General features: G+C 43.8%; 1 protein-coding gene across 1 annotated transcript in view; it reads left to right on the top strand.

Annotated features, from left to right (window-relative positions):
- LOC132823558 (glutamate receptor ionotropic, delta-2-like) overlaps positions 1–13,777 on the top strand; it is a 536,033-nt gene that overhangs the window by 416,453 nt on the left and 105,803 nt on the right. The window contains exon 12 of the mRNA XM_060837503.1: positions 9,850–9,988. Within this exon, the coding sequence (XP_060693486.1) occupies positions 9,850–9,988 (139 nt within the window). The remainder of the gene's footprint in view (positions 1–9,849; positions 9,989–13,777) is intronic.

Raw genomic sequence — 13,777 nt, 5'->3', positions numbered from 1 at the left:
AATGTCAACTTCACCTATTTCCAAAAATCCTCTCACTGACCTCATCTTTGATCTAACCCTCCAACTCAGCACAGTGCTCTTGACCTGTCCTACCTATCCATCTTCCTTCCTACCTATCCTCTCCGCCCTCCCTATTGGCTTATCACATTCATCCCCAACTGCATCTACCTATCACCTTCCCAGGTGCCTTTCCCCAGCCCCATCCCCACTCTCCTATTTATCTCTCAGCCCCCCGATGAACATTTTATTCCCGAAACATCAACTCTCCTGCTTCTCAGATGCTGCCTGACCTGCTGTGTTTTTTCAACACCACACTTTTTGATTCTGACTTGCTAGCATCTGCATTCCTCATTTTCAACACAAGTGATCACTGAGCAGGTCATTGGGTTTCTGACAGTGAAACCCATCAATTCACCCCTGTAAGGAACCTGTGTATCATGGTGGATTGCTATGCACTACATGACCAGCTGATAATGTTGTTCAAGTTGTGAGGCTAGTGAGCACAAGCAAGGCACAAGGAACAAGCAAGTAAGAGTCATGATATCCTGATCATGGTAAATTTCTTGTGGCCTTTTTACCTATGATTCCAATAAAACCTTCCCCTCAATCATCCCTGCTCTTGCTTCCTTCATTTGGCACTTGATTATCCAATACTTAGGAACACAGCATACAGTGACAAGATTGAAATGTGAACATTTTGTTTGTAGATCATCTCATTCTTAATTACGAAAAATATCTCTGCAAAAATGTTCATTGAGATTTATTTGGCCAATTTCTTTACCTCTCTGAAGTCTGGAGAAACCAAAACTAAATAGTGATCTGTAATTAGTTATTGAAGTTCTTTTATGAATTAAATCTTATTTGCAGAAACTTTATTTCTTTTGTACTGCATTTTTGAGTAATTTCCCTTGTATATTACAAGTTACAAAAGCATACATTTGTCTTATTTAGCTTGAACAGAGAAAAGTGTCACCCAATTACATATTCTTGTATTCGTGCATTTGTCAAAACCATGAATTTAATCAACTGTATAACATATCCATCTTGTACTTGTTTAAAGTCTGCATACAGCAGGGAAGTGCTTCATTTCATTGATATACAGATAGAATATTCAATCATAAATATCATCATGGATATGTATAACCATTTTCTCAGCAACCACAAATGATTTATCTTCATATATTCTGTTCCATAGAGCACATATTTATGCAAAGAGAATAGCTTTTGAATGCTGATAATTAAGATCTTTTTGCAATTCAGAGTTCTTGTTTCTTTATGCTGATCCATATTTTGTTTGCATCTTTTTATTGTATTTGTATTGAGCATCTGTTCAGATTCTATACTTAGTCTCTAGGGATCAATGCAGACTTTAGAATCTAAAACTCATGGCTGTTGCATCCTGCTCTATATTTGCTTCATATTTTCATGTGTTCAGATGGATTCAGTCCACTTAACTACCATAAATGTTTTGATCTGCAGGGCTGAATTCTCCTGCTGCTGAATGATGTGAGCAATGATGATTCAGTTGGGAAGATTATGGCGAGGTCAGACAAATGAGATTCTAGGTGTTGAGAAAAAAAGTCAGCATTTGCAACCGAAGTTAGACTGGCGAGATGATAATCTTACTAATGGAGTGGACAAAGGCTGATTTGGAATGCATTAGTATCTATATGCAGTTTAATGTTTTCCCACATTCCAGAGAAAAGCAAGGTGGTGATAGTTCAAGACATGGAAGTCAGAGTAGGTATCTGATCACTTCAGCTTGCCTTTTGTTTCTCTGGGCCTACATCCTGGTTCCCAACATCTGAGACATACTCCATGGGAAGTGACTGCCTGCACCCCCTGGTCATAGAGATTGCTATCACCACACCTTCACCTGACCACCTCCTCATGGCACATCTTCAACCATATTAGAATACAGCTCTCCACTTCAATGATGCACTTTGAAGTGCACCAATACCTTTCATTGCAATGCTTCTGCCAGGTCACTTTGCACACAGGGACAAATACTCATGTTTCAGAACAGGGTGTGCTTTCGGACCCTTCACTTGCTTCTATACTGTTCACTTACTTAGCACTTACCTGGATGCCTACACAATCTTAGTCTTGCTTTGCCTTGCTTTGACTTGCCTTTCTGAGCTTTACTGTCTCCTTCAGAACTTAAAGCTTATGCCTTTCCATTTCGTGTAGATACAAGGTCAGTCAGCTTGTCATGGTTATCAGCAGTGATGAATCAACAGGGCAGAAATGTTACAGTAAAGCACCATGCTACATTAGTGTCACTCTGATAATATGTGCCAAAATCCTAGCTGCAAGAACATGCCGTATATGCTTCAATCACATAGCTCTTTCTCAAAGTCTAAGGGTAGTAGTCCTTAGCCAAAAAGCATAATCTAAGTTGCCAGTTAGGACATAAATGAGAAAAAATTTGGAGGAAGTCAGGGAGAGTAAGTTGAGGGAAGCATCCAATCTTAGTCCAGGGCCTAGGGCAGTCAGTCAACTGCATCGGGCAGTCACGCTCAGGGATTCTCCATCACCATACATCAAGGACTAGGCCCTGATTGTCCTGCAAATCCTGTGCAACCAGACAGGGGATTTTCCTGAAGTCAGTGAGGGAGCTACATAGAGGATCATACAGGGATCTGGTCACTTTCAGTTAGGGTTGTCTTTCCAAGTCAGACCATGGTCAGTCTGTTCAATGAAATTTCAGGGTCATTATCAGAGGGCCAACACTAAGATGTTGAATCTGGGGAAGTCAATTATAGGGATTGAAGGCCAACATGCTGGGCTCCAGAAGGGTTGATAATCATGAAGGGAACCCACTCAAGCTATAAGGCTGGAAGAGGAGGACATGGTTATTATGGGAGAGGGATTAGCAATGTTCACAACAAGGGTTTACCTTCAATGGTGCAGTGTGATGGTTGGCATAGCTACGTTGGGGACTCAGGGCGCAATGTTGGTAGGTAAAGACTTACATGAAAGAGTTGGATGGGAACATATTGAAGCTCAGTATTAATGGGGTCCTTAAGTTAATAAGACTTGTGAACTGAAATAAGTAAGCCATTTAAGCCATGGGTCTACACTGCCATAACATCATTGTCCTTCTTAACTTCATAACACTTGATGCCCGTACTAATTAGTAAACTATCAAAGCTTTGAATATGCTTAACAACTACACCTCCACAATCCTCTGTAAAAGATTCCACAGCTTTACTACCCTGTGGGACAAGAAATTCTTGTCCTAACTGAAATTCTTTTTTAGATTATGCTCTCTGGTCCTAGACTCTGTCACAAGAGGAAATGACCTCACCCACACCAATCAACCACACCACCCCGTGGCCCAACATTTCACCTCCCCCTCCCACTCTGCTAAGGACATGGAGGTCCTGGGCCTCCTTCACCGCCGCTCCCTCACCACCAGACGCCTGGAGGAAGAACGCCTCATTTTCCGCCTCGGAACACTTCAACCCCAGGGCATCAATGTGGACTTCACCAGTTTCCTCATTTCCCCTTCCCCCATCTCACCCGAGTTCCAAACTTCCAGTTCAGCACTGTCCCCATGACTTGTCCGGACTTGTCCTACCTGCCTATCTCCTTTTCCACCTATCCACTCCACCCTCTCCTCCCTGACCTATCACCTTCATCCCCTCTCACACTCACCTATTGTACTCTATGCTACTTTGTCCCCACCCCCACCCTCCTCTAGCTTATCTCTCCACACTTCAGGCTCTCTGCCTTTATTCCTGATGAAGGGCTTTTGCCCGAAACATCGATTTCGCTGCTCCTTGGATGCTGCCTGAACTGCTGTGCTCTTCCAGCACCACTAATCCAGAATCTGGTTTCCAGCATCTGCAGTCATTGTTTTTAATTCTGCATCAACCCTGTCAAGCCTCTTGAGAACTTTTAATAGTTCAAGTTTTAAAAGTTCTTGAGAACTTTTAACAGTTTGGGCCAAAGAGCCTGTCTCCATTCTTCTAAACTCCAATTGACTCAACCTCACATAAGAAATTTCATCCACCCCTAGCCTCAATACAGTGAACCTTCTCTGGATTGCTCTCAATACCAGCATATTTTCCATTAGACATGGTGAGGAAAAGTGATCACTGTATTCCAGGTGTAGATTGACTAGTGCCTTATATAGTCTTTGCAAGACTTACCTATTTGTATTCTCCAATTTCTTTGCAATAAAGACTAACTTCCATTTGCCATCCCTATTTCCTGCTGAATTTGGATGCTAGTTTTGTGTGATTTACACATGACAATCTCCAAACACCTGTGTGCTGCAGTTTTCTATAGTCTTTCTCATTTTTAATAGTGTTCGCTTCCTATGTTCTTCTTGCCAAAGTGCATGACCTGATATTTTCCCACTTTATGGGGCATCCGTCAAATTTTTGTCTACTCACGCAACCTGTGTGTAAGTGCTGACAGTTCATCTTGTTAAGAACCTTTCCTTTTCCTGATACTGTATCTCACACTCAGGTCACTGAAAGCATGGTCAACAGATCTCACCACAGCAGGTGTTAGTGTCACTGTTGCTCCAGTGCTACAGAGGTGCAGAGAAATCAAGGAGCAATAGGTGCACCAGCAAGCCCAGGGAGCATCAGTAACCTCCAACAGCCTCCACATGATGAAGTCTCAGCTGAAGATTCCTTCAGGATATTGTGGAGGTACAGGTCTACTGTCCTCCATTCCATTTCCTTCAGGTGAATTGCTGTTAAAGTCAGGATGACTTCATAGACGTTCGCTGATGCCTGGAGTAGGACTTCTAATAAAGGGATAGTAGCCATTATATCTCAGTTGCCCTCAAGGGACAGCTATGCTACACATTAGAACAGCAGACTGCTTCCTAAGATTCACAGAGGCATTGTGAGATCTCTTGATCCTCAACACACAAATGTCTATGCTGTCATAGACGTAGTTTGGGCCAGATCACACTACGTCACCTCATCTCCCACTTGATAAGTTCTGCACACCAGACTATTAGTTTTACTAATGCAGCTCCCTTCCCCCAGCCGCAGGGGGCTACTGACTGTATGCACATTGGGTTGAGACTACCATATCATAATGCAGCTCACTTTATCAACAGAAAAGGTTTCCATACCATCAATATTCAAGTCACCTGTGATCACAATTACCTCATCTTAGAATTCTTCAGTAGTTGTTGACTCTGTCACATACCCATGACTGAGGCAAAACATAGATAAAATGCAGCCCATTCTTCCAACAAGACCATGTTGGTGCAGCAATAGGTCTGTGCAAGATGCTTTGATTGGTCTGGGCATGCCTTTCAGTAAAATCCAGGCAGAATGTGCTACATAACCCGAGAATGTTGTGCTCAGCACACCTAGAATTGACAAAAGGAGGATGTGATAGATTCTGAAGATTAGTACAGCAATGGCATTCCATTGAAGAGGAAGATAAAGACATTATGCAGGAGGAACATTATCTTCTGTATGATTAAATACTCCGGCATTAGGTACAACAACCCAAAACGGTCTTAATGAACATCTGGTTCCAATAGATGTGAGCTGAGTGCAGTGATCATTCCTGACTTTATAACAGTTGTTGCTGAAAACTCAAATGATTCGCAGCAGCAAACACAGCTTTGTTTGGGAGTTTTTTCCCTTTACTTTTACTGTTGTTTAATGAAAGTTAATATTTTTGACCATTTGAAGGTTTTCCAATATGTCATGCTTCCATAAAGATCAATGACAAGTCGTTATGTTATTCAGGGTGTTACAAAATGCTGTAGCACTCCCTTGGTCAGCTACCTAATGTGATATGGCATTAAGGATAGGTAGTAATCTTCGAGTAAAAAGTGAGGTCTGCAGATGCTGGAGATCAGAGATGAAAATGTGTTGCTGGTTAAAGCACAGCAGGTCAGGCAGCATCCAAGGAACAGGAAATTTGACGTTTCGGGCCAGAGCCCTTCATCAGGAATGAGGAGAATGTGCCAGGCTAAGATAAAGGTAGGGAGGAGGGACTTGGGGGAGGGGCGATGGAGATGTGATAGGTGGAAGGAGGTCAAGGTGAGGGTGATAGGTTGGAGTGGGGTGGGGGCGGAGAGGTCAGGAAGAAGATTGCAGGTTAGGAGGGCGGTGCTGAGTTGAGGGAACCGACTGAGACAAGGTGGGAGGAGGGAAAATGAGGAAACTGGAGAAATCTGAGTTCATTCCTTGTGGTTGGTGGGTTCCCAGGCGGAAGATCAGGCGCTCCTCCTCCAGCCGTCGTGTTGTTATGTTCTGCCGATGGAGGAGTCCAAGGACCTGCATGTCCTCGGTGGAGCGGGAGGGAGAGTTAAAGTGTTGAGCCACGGGGTGGTTGGGTTGGTTGGTCCGGGCGTCCCAGAGGTGTTCTCTGAAGCGTTCCGCAAGTAGGCGGCCCGTCTCCCCAATGTAGAGGAGGCCACATCGGGTGCAGCGGATGCAATAGATGATGTGTGTGGAGGTGCAGGTGAACTTGTGGCGGATATGGAAGGATCCCTTGGGGCCTTGGAGGGAAGTGAGGGAGGAGGTGTGCCTTGGAGGGAAGTGAGGCATCTTCCCCTGCAACCGCAGGAAATGTAATCGACGATGCCCTCCACTGCATCTCCTCCACTTCCCGCTCCTCCGCCCTTGAGCCCGGCTCCTCCAACTGCCACCAAGACAGAACCCCACTGGTTCTCACCTACCACCCCACCAACCTTCGCATACAGCATATCATCCGCCGTCATTTCCGCCACCTCCAAACGGACCCCACCACCAGGGATATATTTCCCTCCCCTCCCCTATCAGCGTTCCGCAAAGACCACTCCCTTCATGACTCCCTTGTCAGGTCCACACCCCCCACCAACCCAACCTCCACTCCCGGCACCTTCCCCTGCAACCGCAGGAAATGTAAAACTTGCGCCCACACCTCCTCCCTCACTTCCCTCCAAGGCCCCAAGGGATCCTTCCATATCCGCCACAAGTTCACCTGCACCTCCACACACATCATCTATTGCATCCGCTGCACCCGATGTGGCCTCCTCTACATTGGGGAGACGGGCCGCCTACTTGCGGAACGCTTCAGAGAACACCTCTGGGACGCCCGGACCAACCAACCCAACCACCCCGTGGCTCAACACTTTAACTCTCCCTCCCACTCCACCGAGGACATGCAGGTCCTTGGACTCCTCCACCGGCAGAACATAACAACACGACGGTTGGAGGAGGAGCGCCTGATCTTCCGCCTGGGAACCCTCCAACCACAAGGAATGAACTCAGATTTCTCCAGTTTCCTCATTTCCCCTCCCCCCACCTTGTCTCAGTCGGTTCCCTCAACTCAGCACCGCCCTCCTAACCTGCAATCTTCTTCTTGACCTCTCCGCCCCCACCCCACTCCAACCTATCACCCTCACCTTGACCTCCTTCCACCTATCACATCTCCATCGCCCCTCCCCCAAGTCCCTCCTCCCTACCTTTTATCTTAGCCTGCCTGGCACATTCTCCTCATTCCTGATGAAGGGCTCTGGCCCGAAACGTCGAATTTCCTGTTCCTTGGATGCTGCCTAACCTGCTGTGCTTTAACCAGCAACACATTTTCAGCATTAAGGATAGGTACCCTGTGTAGCTTGATTCTTCCAGCTGCAGTTGCAATGACAGTCGACCTGACAGGTGATGATATAAAGTAACAATACATTTCGGAATGTGAGCTCTGTTTCCAAATAAGTGCCAACTTTGCCAACTGTATAACTCAGAAGCTTTTAAATTTGATTCTCCTTCCACAATGTATACAGTGAAAAGCAGTTCTTGACCAGGTGCACGGCTGGGCTTTAAATATGGCACTGGCACCAGAACTCCCAGAAGGCCCTGCCAGTGCCAAGTATTTCTGTTGGCAGTGAGTGCACAATAGTGCTAATGGGGTTCCATAGAAGTATGGTGCATTAGATTACAAGGTGAGTTGCAGAGAATAGTGAAAAGCTCCATAAATATAAGAATATAAGAACTAGGAGTAGGAGTAGGCCTTCTGGCTTTCAAAGTTGAAACTGATGTTTTTTGGTCAACTTCAGCCCTCTGTTGCCTCTGTTTTTGAAAATCAATGGATTAGAAATTCAAGGGGTCTGCATTGTTTCACAGTCATGAAGGATGTGTATTCTTTGTTGGCATGTTCAAGGACATTCTCATAAGGTAGTGCACTTCTTGGCATATTGGTATCGATATCAAAAGAGGCTTCAAGGACCAACATATGAATCTGATTTGAGTAACTATTACATGTTTGATACCAAATGTGTTTTGTTTGGATGAACCCTGCATTGCGTAAGCTCTTCAATAAAATCAGGTTCTAGGTTTTTGCCCAACTAGTGTGCCTCTTCAACATCGTAGACAATTGTACATTCTGATCCCAAACAGAGAACTACTATTTTCACTTGGATGCATTTGGCTTTGAGATTCACACATACACAGTTCCGAAGGCACTTGACCAATTGTACAGACTGCTATCTGCAGTTAATTTCCATTTTGGTTACATCAAATACACAGAACAGACCAATTTGGGATTCTTTTGAACCGCCAGGGTAGCTCTTTGCAGAGCAGCTTTACTGCTATGAAATGATCTCTGGAACCTTAGGTATTGGGCTCAGTAATCAGTTGAGAATGTGGGTTGAGCATCCTATTGGCGGAAACTTATGTACCTTTAATGAAGGGAGGAGATTCACTTGTTAATTGTAGAAATGATTGTGAGTAAAAAGTGCATCAATCGTTTTAAATGTCAAGCCTATAGATAAGTTGTCAAGAATTGTCACAATTATCATGATCTCATGAGAAGAGTTGAATCTTCAAAAGGCATTTCAACCAAAACCTGTTGAAATCTGTCAAGGTCGTCAAGATGTGTCAAAGCTTTCAAGCACTGTCAGCATCTGTCAAGAAGTGTCAAGAATTGTCAAAGCTGTCAAATCTCAAATTTATCAAGATCTGTCAGGACCTTTCAGGAAGGGTAAAGCTGTCATGACCTGGCAATAGATGTGTTTATTAGGCTGAGCACTTTTTCAATATAGTTTGCAATATAAAACTTTAATCAGTAGAAGGTATTCTTCGCTGAGTGCATAGGTACTTATGGATACTAGTTGCGTTGACATGGTAGAGGAAGGGGAAAAAATTGTGGATGTTAATAGGCATTGGGGAATGAGCAGCAACAGGATATATGTGTAGTTGGGCATAGGGATGAGTAATTAGACATAGGATGGCATGGATGGAGCGGGGCAATGGAAGAGGGAAAACGGGATATGAGGGATGGAGAGATATTTTATATTTTGTTCTTGCCTTTCAAGTTTTGTACATAGTGCTGGATCCCCAAGGCAGGCTTTTCATCCATTCCATCTCAGCAACTGTCTGCATTTTCAGCAATTTCAAAGTTGCCTGATCCAACTTACAATTTGTACCATCACTCCCAATCTGACGATGTAGAATGCAGGCAGCCATCTTTGAAGGTCGAGTTTGTGTAGTTAGGAATTCCCCCATTCCATGCACCCAACCAGGAACAAAACCCAGGCCCAACTTTCCATGCTGCCTCAGAGAGGTCCTTGAAGGGAGTATTAAAAGAGTCAGTGAGTGAAATTTCGAAATTTTACGTTTACTCTGAGGCACAATTACAGCTGAAAGACGTAGATAAACATCAATGACATTTAATCAGCACCCCATGGTGTAGAGTTCTGGGCAGTGGATTCTGATATACTAAAATACTATTTGGAACCATCCTCCAAATAATTAAGTCACCATCTGGTACATTTTACAATTTGTAATTACCTGAAGATTTGTCTCCAAGAGTTAATTTAAATCACAAAGATGATGCTGATTTTCATTCATTTGTGTTACTTTTTCTTTCTAGGAACAGGAGGAGACATCCCCATTAATACTTTGGCAGTTCGTTTGTTGATGGGATTTTGGTGGCTTTTTGTTTTTATAATCATCTCGACATACACTGCAAACCTAACAGCCATCTTGACCAACAATCGAATTGAAAACCCTATTCGGTAAAACATTATTTTTCTTATGTCAAAGTGTAAATAACTTTGCGGTACATTTTTGAAATACTGCCAGTCAAAATGCAATTCAGTAAAATATTTGTTATCGGAAGGCACACTGCATTAAATTGAATATTTTCAATATGACCTAATTGGGCAGAATTTAATTGTAGTATGTCATTATCAGTGGGTGACCCAGAATTGTGCACCACTTCCAATTATTTCCAGTCCAATTAGAAATAAAATTTAAAGTACTGGAAGGTGTGTGATTGTGTGGCTGAGAAGTTTTTCAAAACCACAGTTTGTCAACAATGCTGCAGCTTCAAGCAGTGTACAGAAGTTCCTCTGGGTGAAACAGGGTGGCTCTGTATCATCACCAAAATTTTCTTACCGATTCTATTGTCATTGACATAAGCCATATTAAGGTCACAAAGCCAGCATTTAACAACCTTTAAATTTGAACCAGACTCCCTTCGCAACTGACTCAGCCTTACTGGTTTCTCGCCTCCATGCAAGCTGTCAGTTTTCTGCTCACCTCCCTTGTGTTACAGAGTGCCAAGTAAAACTGCTGAGCTCAAAGAGCTGCACAAAGCTATCTGGTGTATGCCACCTTTGCAAGAATGCCATCCCATTCTTGTGTTCCATGGAGAATACCTTGGAGGATGGCCGAATTTGAAAATATTTCACCTGAGTTAACTACTTATAGCATCTAAATGTGTTGCAAGTGAGAACCAGATGGCAGTATGAAGCCCAAACTAACACAGATGCACCATGGTTTTGATATCTACATCTCAATCCAGTGTTGGCAGGTGGACATATGGCTCCCTTTTAATTTAATTACTCTGTATGCCATGTTTCCTGTTTATGAAAGCTTTACAAAATTCACCCATTCTGGCTAATTGGTTATGTCAGCCAACATACTTTCCATCTGGTGGTGAGGGGTAAAATACCTTAACCACAGACATTGCCATCCAAGATTTTCAATGCTCCCCCAGGTTCTTCTTATGGCACCTCTTAGATCCATTTGCAGGATACTTAGGAAGTACAGACCTGTATTGGAGGGCAGAACAGCACTCAGCATTGAAAGGCTGCTGCAAGGAGACTTTGTCTACAGGGCAAGGTACCCGGCTCACTCATGGCTGATCATTTGTTCATTTAACATCTACCTGCATTTTTGTAGCATCCACACTTTGCCATGCCATGCCTCGAGACTGTCAGTCGCGTTGATTTGACATGCTCCTTTGAACAGATATAGACCAGAGTGTTTGTCCTTCTTGTTAGCAAAGATCTGTCTGGTGTGAGGGCAGGGCATCTTACTGCATCTAGTACACCAAGATATCAATCTAACATCTATGGAGTTTAATTCAGATAAATGTGAGATGCTGTATTTTGGGAAAACAAATCTTAGCAGGACTTATACACTTAATGGTAAGGTCCTGGGGAGTGTTGCTGAACAAAGAGATCTTGGAGTGCAGGTTCATAGCTCCTTGAAAGTGGAGTCACAGGTAGATAGGATGGTGAAGAAGGCATTTGGCATGCTTTCCTTTATTGACCAGAGTATTGAGTATAGGAGTTGGGAGGTCATGTTGCGACTGTACAGGACATTGGTTAAGCCACTGTTGGAATATTGAGAACAATTGTGGTCTCTTTCCTATCGGAAAAATGTTGTGAAACTTGAAAGGGTTCAGAAAAGATTTACAAGGATGTAGCTAGGGTTGGAGAATTTGTGCTGTGGGGAGAGGCTGAACAGGCTGGGGTTGTTTTCCCTGAAACATCGGAGGCTGAGGGGTGACCTTATCGAGGTTTACAAAATTATGAGGGGCATGAATAGGGTAAATAGGTAAAGTATTTTCCCTGGGGTGGGGGAGTCCAGAACTAGAGAATGTAGGTTTAGGGTGAAAGGGGAAAGGTAAAAGAGAACGAAGGGGCAACTTTTTCACACAGAGGGTGGTACACATATGGAATGAGCTGCCAGAGGAAGTGGTGGAGGCTGGTACAATTGCAACATTTAAGAGGCATTTGGATGGGTATACAAATAGGAAGGGTTTGGAGGGACATGGGCCGGGTGCTGGCAGGTGGGACTAGATTGGGTTAGGATGTCTGGTCAGCATGGATGGGTTGGACGAAAAGGTCTGTTTCCATGCTGTACATCTCTATAACTCTATGACTCTATTTGAGACATTTTACTGGGTTAATCAACCAAATGGCCACGGCAGGGAGTAGATCATCTGGCACGTAAGCATTACAATGGACTTTACTGAATTCAATGATAAGTTTCATTGTTGATGTAGATCTGAGATGGGAAGGGCTTGGAGCACAGCAGGCAGTTCCTTTTTGATGTTATATGTTGATCACTGGGCCAACACCTTCACCAAGTTGATGCAGATATTGAGGCTGAAGCTGAATGAATAATGGAGGCAAAGCCCTCATTATCAGGGTGTCACACTGTATGGAAGAGTGTGTGCAGCATTCATCTGCAGGAAACTCCACCACTGACTCTTCTGAGACCTAAGAACTCGTTTTGCTTGAGTCAGAGTGTATCACATCACCTGGCGTGCTGTGCTCTGCACCATTTAAACAGGTAATGAGGCTAAGTGATAGATCCTGAGATACTAGGAGAAGGGGAGCAATCTTCCAAGGAAAATGATGAGGATCCTGGGGAGGAGAAATTTGTCCGCGTATGTGACAGAGCTCAACTGCATTAGGCGCAAGAGGCATACAGGACATGACTCACATCCGGTTCCAGTAAATGATAGCTTGGTGCAACAGACCATCATGAATGCAAATAGTCATCGATCATGATGACAGCATTTGGTTTGCAATGCGAGGGCGAGCTGCTGCCTCTACTCATTTTGTTTGTGTTCACTTTTGCTGACTACAAATAAAAACTCATGCTGGTAATTGTCCGATTGCTTGCCTGTGTGTGACATTGCTTAAAATGTGTTGCTGGAAAAGCGCACATCTCTCACTGCACCCCCCCAGGTCATCTCCTCTGCCCTGAAGCTCTTCAGCCACATCCTCAAACAGACTTGTTACCACAGCCACATCTCCTTCCTCAGCACCTATCTACAGAACCGACTGACCCCGTATGGACTGCGGACTACGTTCTCCAGCATCTGCAGTCCTCACTTTCTCCTGTGTGTGACATTCCCCTACTGGACAATGACAAGATGTGGGTGTACAATGGATACTGGGGACAGAATAGCAGTTAACTAGAGAAGGCGTTTAGACAAGACGTAGCAAAGAACAAGTATACTATGCAGCATGGCGGTTAAGCAGTGACTAGGGTGTGAAAATGGTGTTGTAAGTGCAAACATGTGCCATTCTTGCTGGCTATGTGAGGCTTTATGGCTACTGTGTCATGAAGTTGTGGTGAGGGGCAACATTGGGTTTACCAAAACTTGTCCAGGTGCACAGTGGCCTTTCAAAAATGGCACAGAAACCAGGGAAGCTGGTCTTCAGGTGGATATCCAGTGAGTGGTAAACTCTTCTGGCAATGGTGCATGGTAAGGTAGAGCTAGAATTGAGCAAGAGGGATGTCTTAATGGCAGGGTAAATAATGAGGTGAGATTGGTAAGACATGATAAAACATCTCGCTAGGCCACACAGCGAGAAACCCTCCAAAACGGAATTAAACTGACACTTAAACATAAAGGATGATAGGCTGAATCTTGTATGTTTATGTTGAAGAGTGGAATTCTATTTTATAGACAGATCCTTGAAAATGATCTGCATAAATTACAACACTATAGAATAAATTTATTTATTTTTTGTTTACCCAATTATGTTAATGTTAGT

This window comes from Hemiscyllium ocellatum, chromosome 16, assembly GCF_020745735.1.
Source record: "Hemiscyllium ocellatum isolate sHemOce1 chromosome 16, sHemOce1.pat.X.cur, whole genome shotgun sequence".
NCBI lineage: Eukaryota > Metazoa > Chordata > Chondrichthyes > Orectolobiformes > Hemiscylliidae > Hemiscyllium > Hemiscyllium ocellatum.
This window is presented reverse-complemented; position numbering and strand designations above follow the sequence as displayed.